General features: G+C 38.1%; 1 protein-coding gene across 1 annotated transcript; it reads right to left on the bottom strand.

Annotated features, from left to right (window-relative positions):
• Window positions 1-123: 123 nt before the first annotated feature.
• On the bottom strand, window positions 124-13,780 carry sh3bp1 (SH3-domain binding protein 1). Its single transcript, XM_055229290.1, is given in 18 exon segments — window positions 124-437; window positions 2,415-2,752; window positions 4,317-4,479; window positions 5,397-5,494; window positions 5,626-5,739; window positions 6,340-6,420; window positions 6,520-6,601; window positions 6,718-6,829; window positions 7,104-7,237; window positions 7,312-7,402; window positions 8,460-8,528; window positions 8,614-8,701; window positions 8,775-8,851; window positions 9,423-9,534; window positions 10,380-10,456; window positions 10,795-10,899; window positions 11,506-11,548; window positions 13,499-13,780. Coding segments are annotated over 18 exon segments (2,148 nt in total). The 5' UTR covers window positions 13,549-13,780.
• Between the last annotated feature and the right edge of the window lie 563 nt (window positions 13,781-14,343).

Genomic DNA, 14,343 nt, shown 5'->3' with positions numbered 1-14,343 from the left:
TTATATAGTTTGTTTTTTTAACGCAGGTACCGATGTTCGCTGTTTGATATTTGGCGATACCAATAATACATTTCACTTTTGTAAAAAAAAATAACAAAAAAATGTATGATGTGTATATTTTTCTCATTGGGCTCAAGAAGGAACCTCTTTGGCCTGTGATGGTGGAGGGAGAGGAGGAGGGCAGCTGGGAGCTTTCATTCCGGGCTTCTTTGGTGCTGGTTTTTTGAGGGCGGTTCCTGGAGCTCGAGGTGGTGGAAGAGGCTGAGTCCGACTGTTCTGTGGGGGGGTATCGAGGGCCGTGGAGGGGTTAGGGGCCGCGGAGGGAGCGGGAGGGCCGGGTGCTTGGGTCCTGGGGGCCGCCGGAGCTCTCGGTTTGGAAAACTGGGCAACTGGGTGCTCATTCTGCTGGGTAGTTTTAGACATGAAGGAACGTTTGGCTGTGGAATAGATTGTTTTAGACATAATTAGACCATGTATAATTAAGTAAGTAAAAATTAGACACGAAATAAAAATAACTGAAATGAATTAAAAATAACCTAATCTTCTAACATATAATCTTAAACTTAAAGGGTCCATATTGCAATATTTTTTTGATCTATATTATAATGTTTTTTCCTCATCAGAAACAGACCTGGAGTTGTTTTTGTATCATTCACATGTTTAACACACAAACCCTGGATACTTCTTCTATCAAACAGAAAACACTCTGTTCCACCTTGTGATGTCATCATGTGGTGATACAGGAAGTGCTCCATTGTATTTTTAAACTCCATACACCTTCACTAGAATCGCTTTGATCATTTCAGCCTTGAGGTAAAAGGGGCTGTTAACTTGAAATCTCCTGCTTCATGACGTCACAAAGTGGAACAGAGTATTTTGAGCTTAAGGATATAGACAGCCTGATAATGCAAGATTACACGTGTGAATGAAAACAAATACAACTCCAGGTATATTTTTGAGGAGGTAACGTTTTAACATGGCTAAAAGCTCAAAGAGTCAATTTTACATAAAAACGGCACCTTTAATGTAACTGGATGGAAAGAAAACACTTCACATATTGCACATATTCTGGTAGACCACAAAAAGAAATAATATCTGAACAAGATTAAAACTGCGCTATGTAACTTTTCTGATGGACGATCAGCCACCTGCTTGTTTCCATGGAGATGTTATCGCTTTGCCTGGAATGTTCCACCGTACACAAATACACTTTACGTCTTTAATTTATTCAATTACATGTGCTTTTATTGCCTTGAAAAATAACTATTACAGTGAGTGAGGTCGCCCCGCCACAGATCTGATCTGTAACTTTGCCTGGTGACATCACCAATTGAATAAACACATTTAATACCATGCTGTGGAACATTCCAGTCCAGACAAAGCAATAAAATAACAGAAAATTTGCATAGTGTAGCTTTAAAAGTGCAAGAAATGTAAATACTGTCATACTGTCAATATAAAGCTTTTGTCACCTGTAGTTTTAAACCACAGCAAATAAGCAAAAATTGACAGTTACTTCATTAAGTTAATATTACTCATGTAGAAGTAAAAAGTATGGTACAGTCTTCAAAAAGCTACACAAGTAAATGTAATTACTTATATTCTTAAAACACTGAAAGCAGTAACAAGTAGGACATGTGGGTGTTACACATTTATATTTTGGACAGTTGTATGAGACTTCCTGTTTGTGTGTGGGCTTCCTGGTTTCACCCCGTTCATACTTTCTCTATATGGTTAAAATACCAGGCGGGTCGAAAAGAGGAAAAGTGTAAGAGCTAAGAATGAGCATGGGCGGTTGCATAATGGAAGAATACATGCGTTTAAAAACAAAGAGAGGATGTAAGATAAGAGTGAATGAATATATATGTTTTAATATATCCATCCATGGACATTCTCAAGATGACATCTAGATTAAAGTGCAGAAACAGACTTCACATGTGTTTTTGTACACCACAATAATATCCCTCAAGGAATTTACAATCTGATCTTTAATGTAATCTGATCTCTGCTCTGTGTGAGGAAATTCCCCAGAAATCCTCCTCTCCTGTAACAGTCCACGTTAAAGACATGTAGATTAATCAAACGTGCATGGATGACGTCTAAAATCTCTTCAGGCATGTTTTTGATGAAGGAACAATGTTATAACACGGTAGAAAGCTGCAGAAATCATGTATGAACGACAAAACAAGAAAATCATAATCAGTGTCATTTCAATTTGGATTAGATTTTTTTGTTCAGAAAGGCTCCTCGCTGTTTTCAAACCACATTCTCGTTTGCCTTCATTTGCAGTTACAATCTTTTGCCTGATTAAGTGATTGACTCCTCGGTGTATCAGCAGCTGGAGTCCTTCCACCCCCTGCTGGTGTTTTTGTGTACATCAATTTAAAAGTTACCATCATATCTACTGTACTTACGTTTATAGGGTGTTGTTATCTTGACAAAGGCTTTGGGCGAGTCTGGTGGACCCTCCAGGATGGGCTCCAGTACCCCCTGCTCTGAGCCCTGCTTCTGGGTGGGACTCTTGTTGGGTACCACCGTTCGGAGAGGAGGAGGAGGGATGTGGCCTGGTGATGAGGAGGAAGAGGATGAGGAGGTTGAGGTCAGAGCAGGACTAGGGCTCTGTGCGGGAGAGGAGCTGGAGGCCGCGATCTGTGGCGTCTCTGGTGTGGGACTAGCCCATGTAGATGTACCACTACGACTGACGGATCCTGATTTGATGAGGAAGAAGCTCGTACTGTCCTGAGAGGCAGTGCTGGAAACAAGAATCATCACAATCATCATCATTTTGTTAAAAAAAAAGAAAAAAAATGTCACATAAAAATTACAAAAACGACTTTAGTTTAGGGTACACTTATTAATAAATAGTTAAGTGCTAATATAAGTTGTTAATTCTGATTTATTCTGCCCTTATTAATGTCTTATTCTGCATAACCTTATTCTGTCTAATCATTCATCCATTTTCTTCCGCTTATCAGGGCCAGGTCGCGGGGACAGCAGTCTAAGCAGGGACTCCCAGACTTCCCCAACCCCAGATACTTCCTCCAGCTCCTCCAGCGGGACCCCAAGACGTTCCTACGCCAGCCGAGAGACATAGTCCCTCCAGTGTGTCCTGAGTTTTCCCCGGAGTCTCTGTGTGACTGAGCTCCTCACTTTATCTCTGAGGGAGCGCCCAGTCAGAGTCCTGCAGAGAAAACTTATTTCCACTGCTTGCATCCACGATCTTGTCCTTTTGGTCATTACCCAAAGCTCATGAAAACAGGTGAGAGTAGGAACATGGATTGACCGGTAAATCAAGAGCTTTGCCTTTTGACCCAGCTCCTTCTTTACCACAACAGTCCGGTACAGCAGCCTCATCACTGCAGAGACATCACTGATCCGCCTGTCATGATCAAGAGCCTGAGATACTTGAACTCCACTTGAGGCAGGGACTCGGATTTGGAGGAGCTGGTTTGATGAAGCCATCAAAATCAGCTAAATGTCTAATCAGCTTTAGAAAAAAGGAGTTAATAATGGGCAGATAAAATACTAATTAACTAATTAAAAGGTGTTATAATACAAAGTAGTCACAGCAGCGATGGTAATATAATAATAACCATACCCAAATTCTCAATCTAAACCATGTGCTTGCCATATACTTCATAACATTATCCATTCATTTACTCAATAATCATAAAAAATAATAGACCCTTTAAACTGCTATGACATCAAACGTTTTCAAAAAGTCCAGCAAAATGAAGTAGACCACAATACATTTTCAACAGTTAGCTGACATCAGATGTAGTTGCTATGATTTTGAGGTTTTCTTCTTATATATATGAACTACAGTTTAGAATTTCCTGGGTAGAAATGTCAATTAGTCTGCTTCTCTGTTTCAAAAAGAGAAGAGTACAGTTTACTGGCCTCCTAATTGTATTTTAGTGTGAATAACATAACGTAAAGTTGCATCTGTGGAAAAAAAATGTAATGAATCCGTAGATAAAATGAAAATCTATTATGGGGTAAACATTTCAAGTATTTGTCGAGTAAAGCATACACATTTTGACTTCAGCTAAAATGTTAAACACGTACATGAATCACTCTTAAATAAAGAAATGATTTTTAAACTGTTTTCTAACTATGCTCTGATATCACTTGCATGTAGCTGGGTTTTCTTTTGCCAAAACCACTTAGATTTTGTGGTTTTCTGAGGTTAATCCTAATTTGTCCATTGAAATCACATTATGTTCCTCTCCACTTTAAAGGGTGTATCGCATAGCTCATTGTAAAACATTATTTGAACTAGAAAAAAGTCATTTTTCATTTGAGTTCTGTCTTACCTGTTTGTTTTTGAAAGCGGCGTGTGATAGGAGGAGCAGGAGGACGCAGTGGAGGAGGTGGAGGAGAAAGTTCTGTACAGTTTCTCCTTTTCAGAGAGTAAAGAGGGAGCAGGCAGGGACGCCTCTGGACACTCTGGGACGTCTGGGATCTCAAAAGACACAACTGCAAATATAACCATAAAATGACACAAGCAATTGAATTAAATATTTGCATTTTACTGCTATCAAAAAGTGCACTTAAATGTGTTCTTAACAACTTAAAACTCCCATATTACACTGCTGATCTATGTTATAATAATATCTCATTAAAAACATATCCAGAGTTGTGCTTTCACTCTGTTCCACCGTGTGATGTCATCTCATACAGGAAGTGCTCCTCTGTGTTTTTAAACTCCACACACCTTCACTACATTCATTTGGATGATTTCAGCTCTGAAAATGCTCATCAAAACATAAAAGGAGCTGTTAACTTGGAAAACTACTGCTTCATTACATCACAAGTTTGAACAGAGCATTTTGAGCTTTGGACAAGAATAAATAGCAGTTAAAGTGACTTAATTATATAATAACTGAGAGTTGAGGGAGCGTTGCAACAGGCAGTCGGCTCCCACCAGCGGCGGAAGTACAACAGATGATTGTCTTATGTTTTGTTTACTGTGAACCACAATAAAGGCAATGGAAACCGGTCCACTGACTTCCTGTTCAGAACTGCAGAACTGAGAGACCCTCCCCTTTCATAGTGGCATTTCACCAAAGCAAGTCTATGTGACAGTTTTAAACCCTTTACGTATGATCTGGGGTGTGAATTTTTTTCTTATGATCGAAAGTACAGAGGAGTGGGTGGAAATTTTTGGTATACTCAAATGCGGAGCAATACAGGATTGGTCAAACATGCATTTATCATGAGGGGACAGTGTTATAACATGGGCTAAATCTAATAAAAGTTGATTTGACATAATATGCCCTTTAATATAATGTCAGGTGTTGCCTCCATTGTCACTTATAGGTTATGTGTTTATCATGGAGGAACTGAGCCATGTTTTGTGACTGTAAATACAGATAAAGTGTAGGAAGTTTTACCTTCTGGAAACAGCTGGGAGCAGTACTGAATGAGAGGCTCTATCACTGTGACCACTTGGACTGAAGAAGCTGAGGCCATGTCAAACAGGGCAGCCTCCCTAAACAGCGGATACACAAGAGACACGTTTTATGTATCGAATCGGACCATTTTAAAACTAGAATGATCTGGTCTAACCACCACACAGATAAAAAAAAAAAAAAACATTGCTAAAAATAATCGTTGACGTACCCTTCAGCTAAAGGCCACAAAAGGTTGGGTCCCAAGACAATAGCGATGTTACTGGGCGTCATTTTGTTTACAGCTTGCTGCTCTGATAGAAGCGACAGGAACTGGACCAAGTATCTAGAATTAGAAAAGTCAAGAACAAAATTATAAATAAAAATAGTTAAAAAAAAAAAGGTTAAAGTGATAGTATGCAACTTTCTGGAGGTGGATTCCATGGAAATAGAAAGTTAAATCAAACTCAATGGATGTAAATAAGTTTTATGTATAGCATTTTCACAGAGATAAGCAAGATCAGCCCCTCCTCCAGGTCAAATATGAGTCTATAAACGCCCTCATGATGAAAAACGCTTTTATTTTAGTTTATATTTGGAAAAAAAAAAAAACATACATGGCTTTAAAAGTGCAACGTCTAACTTTTCTGGTGGAGATCTCGTCACCTGCTTGTCTGTAAGGCATAAAGCTATCTATTTCCATGGATATAAGCAGGTGATACCAGCCAGATTAGACTACAGATCAGATCTGTGGAGATGCGAGCCCACTGCATGCATGTTTCCTATTATTATTTAGCAATGAAACACTTGTGATTGAGTACATTAAAGGTTAATATGTTTACAGCCATTATACAGAAAGCAAAATCTCCATAGCAACAAGAAAGTGGCAGACCCTCACCAGAAAAGTTACAGAATGCACCTTTCAAGTGAAATAATGAAAATAAACCTGAGATTGTTGTAGTTTTCCGGTGGCAATTTTGTCAGCAATTCTCTGAACTGCTTTAATTTCTCTGTCAGTTCTTTTTCACTGTAAACAAAAAAAAAAAAAAAAAAAAAAAAAAAAACAGCAGCTAAAATGAGAAACAATTACGTAAAACACAAAACAGGAAGACAAAATGGCACACACCCTGCTGCTTTGAACCAGGCGCTGTAGAGTTCAAAGGTCATGAGGGGTTCAGGAAGTTCACGCAGGTAGGACTTCAAAGCTCCTGCCAAAAAGTGTTCATATCTTATTACAACAGTCTGTCTGCTTTTCTAACTCAGAAACGCACAGGAAATAGCCGATTCTATGTCGAATAAAGTGTGAGAGGAAGTGGGTTATTACCAGCTACAGCATGAGGGTCCATGCTGAATTCACTGTGGTCAACTTTGCCCTGGTCTAGACAGGTTTTCAGTCTCTTGACCACTGAAGCTGCAGCCGCCAGACGAAAAAGACCCTAAGAGATTAATATTTGTGAACAAAACGGACAATGAGAAGCAGATAAGAGTAAAGATATTTAACAGTTTTTGCTTGCAGGTTGAGGTTAAGGTGCACTTACAGTTGCACCACATGAAAATTGAGTCTAAACTGGGACTAAATTTGGAGCAAAACTTGAAGCAGATCAGGACTGAACCAAGTCTATAACAGGACTAAACTGTTAACATAATGTAAATATAAAAAAAATGTGAATATCATGTATGTAAAGAGTATTTATTGAGGTTGCGCTGTACCTCCTCTTTCATTCCTGTTCTGAGTAACATGTGGATGCATTCTTCTATGGGGGCAGCGATTTCTCTCTGGCTTTGATTCAGATGGGACAGGAGAGGTTCCCCATAAACTCGCTGGTTGGAGACGGAGGACGGGGCTGACCCTGCGGCGTGAAGAAAGTACGTGAGGTTTAGAGCAACAGTTTACACTACAAGTCTGAACACTGAGTACCTTTGTGAGTGTAATTCTCTTTGAGCTCGCTGATGTTTTTATCCAAGAATTCAAAGGAGTTTCTGTAGTATTCAGCCTGGAGTTCAAGAAGCTATTGGAAAACGGAATATTCACACATTTAATGGATGTGATTTAAGTTGTACCTGAATTTTATGCCCAAAAGTTCAGGAAAAAACAACTTTACTTAGTGAGGGGTGGATCAATACTAAAAATCTCATGCAAATAATTCATCTAGTTTTGAAATGCATTCTTTATATTTTTATACACTTAATTTTTAGATCCATTCACGAATATAATGATGAAGAGTCGATGAGGAATTTGATTGCATTTTAATACGAAACCCATTGGTATCAGTTTTAGATTGATATTGCATGTTTTAAAAGGCATTTGTTTGGTGAGAAGAACTATAAGGAAGCAACAGCCAAACACAGACAATTTTATCCAATTAAAGACGTTGTTGGATGAGAACCATGTGGAAACAGCTACCCGCAGCTATTCTAGACTATTTGTTTGTCCGTCATGGTTCAGCATCAGAGTGAGAGAGAAGGACTGAGAAGGCATGTTCCTTTAATATTAACATACAGTTCATGTGCGATATTACTGTTCAAAGCCTTTTGAAAACACTTACTTAACATCACAAGTCAATATTGGATCTAAATTGAGAACATAGTAGTTTAGAGTCTGTTATTACATACATAAAATACATCAGCTAGGCTTTATACTTTTGCCATACAATAAAGACAATTGTACTACTACTACTACTACTACTACTACTACTACTACTACTACAAGTCGAGTATAGAAGTGCTCTCCCCAAATTCAAATGTGGGTAAGAAGAAAATAAAATAAATAAATAAATAAATAAATAAATAAATAAATAAATAAATAAATAAATAAATAAATAAATGACATGGTATAAGATGCACATTTAGATCATGGGGACTATGTGGGCATATACACTGAAGAAATTTAGTTTGTCATTTATATAAAAAGATGTTTATTAGGCCATTCATTAACAAATGCTTTAGCTATTTGACTTACTACCCGTGCATGCAATTTACAATTTAAATACATTTGAAGTAATTTTGGTTTTCTGTTGACATGTTCCTGATTATTTAGAATACATTCACTGTGACTCGTTTACTCACTCTAATAAAGTAGTTTGCGTAATCCTCTTCTTTAGTGGCAAAATGATAGAGATCTGCTGAGTACTGGTCCTAAAAAAAAGCCAGAACACAGGAGAAGTCAGAGGTCGTGCGAGCTACCATATCTGTTTCACAGCGGGCTGGCTAGCAGCTTTACCTTGATGCTCTCCAGCCTCCTCCAGGCCTCCTCCACTTCCTCCCTCAGCCCCTCCTGCTTGGCCTGGGCTCCCGTGCTCGTCTGGCTCCTATGAACACATAAACAAGCTATTGAACCAGACCGAGTGAGTACTGGACGCTGATACTGTGGTGTTGACTTACTTGATCCGTGCGTTGTTCCAGTCTCGTGTCAGCTTCACAAAATGCTGTTTGTTCTTGAGGATCTCTGGTAAATCTTCCTGGTAAAGGCAATGCAGTTTTGGTGATTATAACATCGACAGAACGTTAGTTATGGGTATTAAAGGTGCAGTCTGTAACTTTTCTGTGTAACCTGCTTGTCTCCACAGGGATGTAATGGCTACACAATTTCCATGGAGACAAGCAGGTAAAAACTACCAATAATTGGATAAAATATTTGGCATATGAAATTGTGGAGGACGTGATCGCTGACCAGGTAGAGAGTTGAATGTTTATCTGATCAGAGGAATGAATTTACAGACAGCAGGCACATGTGTGTTACATTACAAAGATACTCCTGTACTTATACCCCTGAGAAAGGTACTTCTATAGATAGTACTAATATGACGTACTGTCCATACAAGGGCATAAATGGGTAAACTGTTAACTGTTACCAGAAGGCAGAATACGTCACTGAAAAGATGGATTGCAAAACCTCTTTTCACAGGAGTAACAGGTGGCATGGAGGATATCTTAAAATAAGCATATGTAGCACTCTTACTCAGAAACAAACACCTTTCAGCATATCCATGTCGTCCTTTACTACAGAGAATTGTGTATTTGTCCCCATACCTCACTGAGCTTGTTGAGTGGCTCCAGGACGTCCTTCTCCACTTTCATCTCAAACTCTGCCAGCATGTTGGCCAGTCTCTTCTCCATGAAACAGCACATTTCCAACACCCTCCTGTCAGATTAGAGTCACGTTATCAAATGCCATTTACAAAAAACTTTGAAATAAAAAAATAAATTATTAATGGTAATAATAAAACAGTTACAGTCTTGGTGATACATTGGCAACATAATCACAAGTGAATCTTGGTTTGGAATTGCCTCTAATAGCCACAGCACAGCTGCCTAGGGGTAGACTCACTTATTATAAAGTTATGAATTCCTAGGAAATATAGGCCTGATAACAAATTTCCCCAATTGTCTCAGTTAGTCTGTTGTCACAAGGTGTATTTTTTAATTTTTGAACTGAACTGAAAGCCACAAACCTCGAGGTGTGCTCATGAAAGTACTTCCATTTTAAGCAGTGCATGTAAAACGTTAGAGTACTTTTTCACTAAGACATAGTTAACATAATTATATATAAGAATTTACAAGAAATTTTCAGCGGTCTTTTCTAGTTTTGTAATTTTTGTCGGCTTCAGATATGACAGACGTAAAAGGTTATTCCAGTTCTGTTACTGGCTATCAAACATAATGTTAACAAAGTCCTGTCTAAATAAATACACAATAGTTATGATTAGACAAACAAAAATCAATACATTGCCTTTATTTTGTTAAGTCAATGTTTAATCTGTTTTAGAAATGGCTTGTTTGGACGTAAATTGTTTCTGCATTTTGGAAAGAATTTTCTGTACTGATCACATACAACGCTACACTAATTTCTGTATTTTTGCACTTTTTCTCCACAAACTGCCACTTAACTACTGCAACTTTATGATGAATATTTACCTTGGGTATTATCCCACCAATCCAGGCAATGATTTGAAAATTAAAATTCCCTTTAAAGCTCATTCCTCTCACCTGATGGAGGACTCTGCATCAAAGTCTTTGAGACACTCGGCCATCCCAACGGACAGCTGCATCAGGGGTAGCTTCTTCTGCAGAGGGTATTACAGCGCACATGTGACATCGTAAGTACTAAAGCCAGGGGCAGTATTATTACATTGTTATTACTAAAGCTAATGACAAGGCGAGGCAAGTTTATTTGTACAGCACAAATCGTACACGAGGTAATTCAAAGTGCTTTACAGAATAAGAAAAATCACAATACCGCAAATTGAAACAGAAATAATCACAAATAATTCATAATAAAAACCTTATGTTAATGTTCTAATGTTATTGTTAGTGTTATTTCTTACCAAGTCCATAGTCATTGTTATTATTTTATTATTACTAAACCCTTGTCATTCCTACAGTGTGTTTGATTTGCTGTTACCATGCGTCTCTCGGCATCTACTCCGGTCTGACTTTGCACACAGCCCAGCAGCTTCTTATGGAGGATCTGAGCAGCCTTTTTTGCTGGTTCCACACGCTGGTCCACCTTTAATAAGCAAAACCACACAATAATGTAAATATTACTACGGTGAAAGCTTGGTAACTGAAAATACGCTTGATTTGATCCTGTTCTATTGCTGGTTTAATGTGAGCGCAACCTTAGTTTCACTGTATTGCTTCATATCTGACTGTTGCACAGCTATCTGGTTAACAGTGCTGCAATATCCATTATGATAGCACTTTTTAGAACAATTTTAACTTTAACAATGCATCTAAACAGTATAAGAACAATGCGATATACACAATGGGGCTCAACAGGTTCCAGATGTACATTTTCCATTCATTTTCCCCATAGACTTTTCAAAAACTTCAAATATTAAGCGTTCAAAGGCATGTGCTAACTAATATCCACAAAACTGTCTGTTTAAAATGTAAGATTCTGTGAAATGTTTTAGTAACTTCGTGGTGTATAAAGTTTCAGAAACAGATTTGAAATAACATAGGTCTTGTGGTCATTATTTACCATGTACCGGTAGTTGATTATACCTGTGCAAGCTTCTCGAACTTTTATTTATTTATTTTTTCAGAAAGTCTATGAGAAAAATGAATGGAAAACTTAGTCCGTAGTAGGTCTATTCATTATTTGATTTACCCGTATAAGGTCTTCATGTAAGAGCTCAGCAGCATCATTTGACCTATAAATGAGAGCAGACAAGAGACCAGATGAATTTATTAATGATTATTGATAAAACAAAATGTGCTGACCATCATGTACATTTACTACAAAACAAAGGTGGGTAGGTGGGTACATGAGTAACTTTTTAAAGAAATTGTACTTTCCAGAGTATGTTTTTATCAGCATGCTTTTATTCATGAAGTAACAGTACTACTTGAGAGCGCGTTTCGTTTACTCTTCCCACTGTGAATAAGTCTAAAAGTGACAAAAGATTTACGTCAACAACATTATATGACTTGAACATTTGTGTTTCTTGCGCCACCCCTTCAGGTATAATGTAGTTTTTCTCATTTTTGTGTCTATCGCTTGAAAATAGGAGATTTTTTGTGCTTTAGTGTGTTTTGTTCTTCAAATTTCATGACTTAGCTTTAAAATATAACTCTTTAATGTCTCCACAGTTGCTTCACTACTTTCTACTTCTACTTGTCGAAGAAACATTAAACTTTTACTCTTCTTTTTGCAACTCTACCCACCTCTGTTGCAAAACGTATTTTTAATTTATTCAGTTCGATAGTAAGTTAAATAGTGCATGAATTAGTGCTGTATTGTAATATTAAATAACAGAGCTCACGTGTGCAGAGCATGACAGCAGTATGTTAAGAGAGCGGCAGAGGAAGTCTCACCCTGTTTGCACCAGAGGAGAAATCCCCAAGGTTTGAACCACAAGCCAGTTCTCTTTTATGATTACTATGACTTTGTATTTGGTGGAAAACCATCGACTTCCACACACTGACATTGTGACACCGTGTGAGAGCGGGGATGGCCTCAGAGTGTCTGAGTCTAAGTCTGGTGTACACCTACGTACATATATAACAATGTCAAGTATATTATCTATAAATCCAAATGTCTGGTCTGTGGGTGGGGATGGGTGTGCTTCTATCGTTAGTGTGTGTGTTGTTTATGTTTAGAAGTGACGAGTGGGTGAGGAGCAATGCACTGCAAAATGCACGGCCCTCAGGAAGAGTATAAACCAATCACAGATGAGTACCTAGTGCCCATATGTGGGTGACCTGAAACTGTGTCATCTGCATATGCACAATTTAAGCATGATAATATGATAGATAAAAGATCACCACTACCCCACGCCTATACCACATGTTTGGTCCTTTCACCCACTTGCATGCTCTGGTAACCAGCACACAAAAGCCTGAGTTTCCCCACACAAAGACGAGTGTTAGTGGTAAAGAGGAAGGACCTAAACTCTGTGGCATAAAAATACCAACACTTTGAAAATGATAGGGGAGAGTGGCAAACCAATAGAAATCTGTTCCAATCATGTACTATCTGTTAATCATCTCCTTGGTGAGTTGACTTGTATTTGACAGCCAAGGTCCCTGGTCATTTTGGAATATTAATCATAGACCCAGTTTAGTTCTAGTCAACTACCAGACTATAGTCCAAAATGTGAATAAAATGAGTACATAAATGTCTCACGTTCAAAGTAAAAAAGGTACAATGCAAGTATGTATCTTTATTTCAATCATCCCTTTAAGCAGCTTGATTTAATAATATATGTTTAAATCCAGGCTCAAAACAGTTCTGTTCAGCTGTGCATACGACTGAAAGGTTTTTATTCTGCACTCTTCTCTTTTAATGTTAATTTTATGATGATTATTTATGTTTTGATTTGTGTGATTTTAATGTCTTTCTTATTGTGTAAAGCACTTTGAATTACCTTGTGTACTTGCCTCGCCTATGTATTTTTTATCATTTAGATCTGATCAGTTTTTCGATACAGGCTTCTTATCTCCCAATTGGTTTTGTCCTATCTGAACAATGTTTAACTTTCAACCTCGGTAAGTTTGGATTTAGATCTGGTGCTATTTGGAAAGCTAAATACTTTTCCAAGCCTATATCAGTCTATTGTGTGAAATGTTGTCGTGTAATAGTGCTGTAGTGGTTTACTTACTTCCCAGCCGAGCCCAGTTGCTTGAGGATGCTCAGGGACTGTCGGAGCATGGTGCCAGTTCAAACCAACACCTTTTTCTGCACTGTTGCCCTCTTCTGATCTCCAACAAGTCACCGCCTCTGCACATATGATATCCACAGACACAGATCCAGATGATCATTAGGAGCTTTAGGACCAAAAAATGGGCTGCACCTTTTCACGGCCAATATTTTTTTTTGCTGTGCATGTGTCAGCCGCCAGTTTTTGTTCTTGTTTCACTTGCAGGCTGTTGTCACATCTACAGTGCAAGTTACAGAATGAGGAAGTTGCATAGATGTTAAGTGTTGTGGGGGAGTTTTTTTATGTCACCCAACTGACAGTGACAACAATTAGAGTCATATTCACAGGTTCTGATTTACAATTTAACCTCAATTTTTAAATATAGGCTACATTTTTGGAAGAATAGGCCTACAGCTCGGTGGTAGCCACATGTCTACTACTGGAAAATCTAAAAGTACATATTAAAAGGATGTGAGAGATGGCCAAAAGAGGAAATAAAAGCTAATAAACAGTCTTTACGGGATTTAGCCAGATCAGCCTCTATAATTTATTAATATAGCCTGCTTAAAGGTGCACTATGGAACTTTTTTTGTGGAGAGTGCACTGCCCGCTAGTTTCCAAACAGATTTTGGAAACTAGCGGGTGTTTAATTAGCAAATGATTGACCTGCCTGTGCCGTTTGTTGCTTTTTCTGGCCTAAGTTAGAATTTTACCTGTCTGGAAAAAAATATAGAGACAAAATTGAGTTTTAAAAAAAGGAGAAAAAAGAGAAATATAAATAAATGACAGGGTTAAATGTGTAATTG

This window comes from Periophthalmus magnuspinnatus, chromosome 19 (genome assembly GCF_009829125.3).
Source record: "Periophthalmus magnuspinnatus isolate fPerMag1 chromosome 19, fPerMag1.2.pri, whole genome shotgun sequence".
In the NCBI taxonomy this organism is placed as follows: Eukaryota; Metazoa; Chordata; class Actinopteri; order Gobiiformes; family Gobiidae; genus Periophthalmus; species Periophthalmus magnuspinnatus.
Note: the sequence above shows the minus strand (reverse complement) of the source record. Positions and strands in the feature narration are given on the sequence as shown.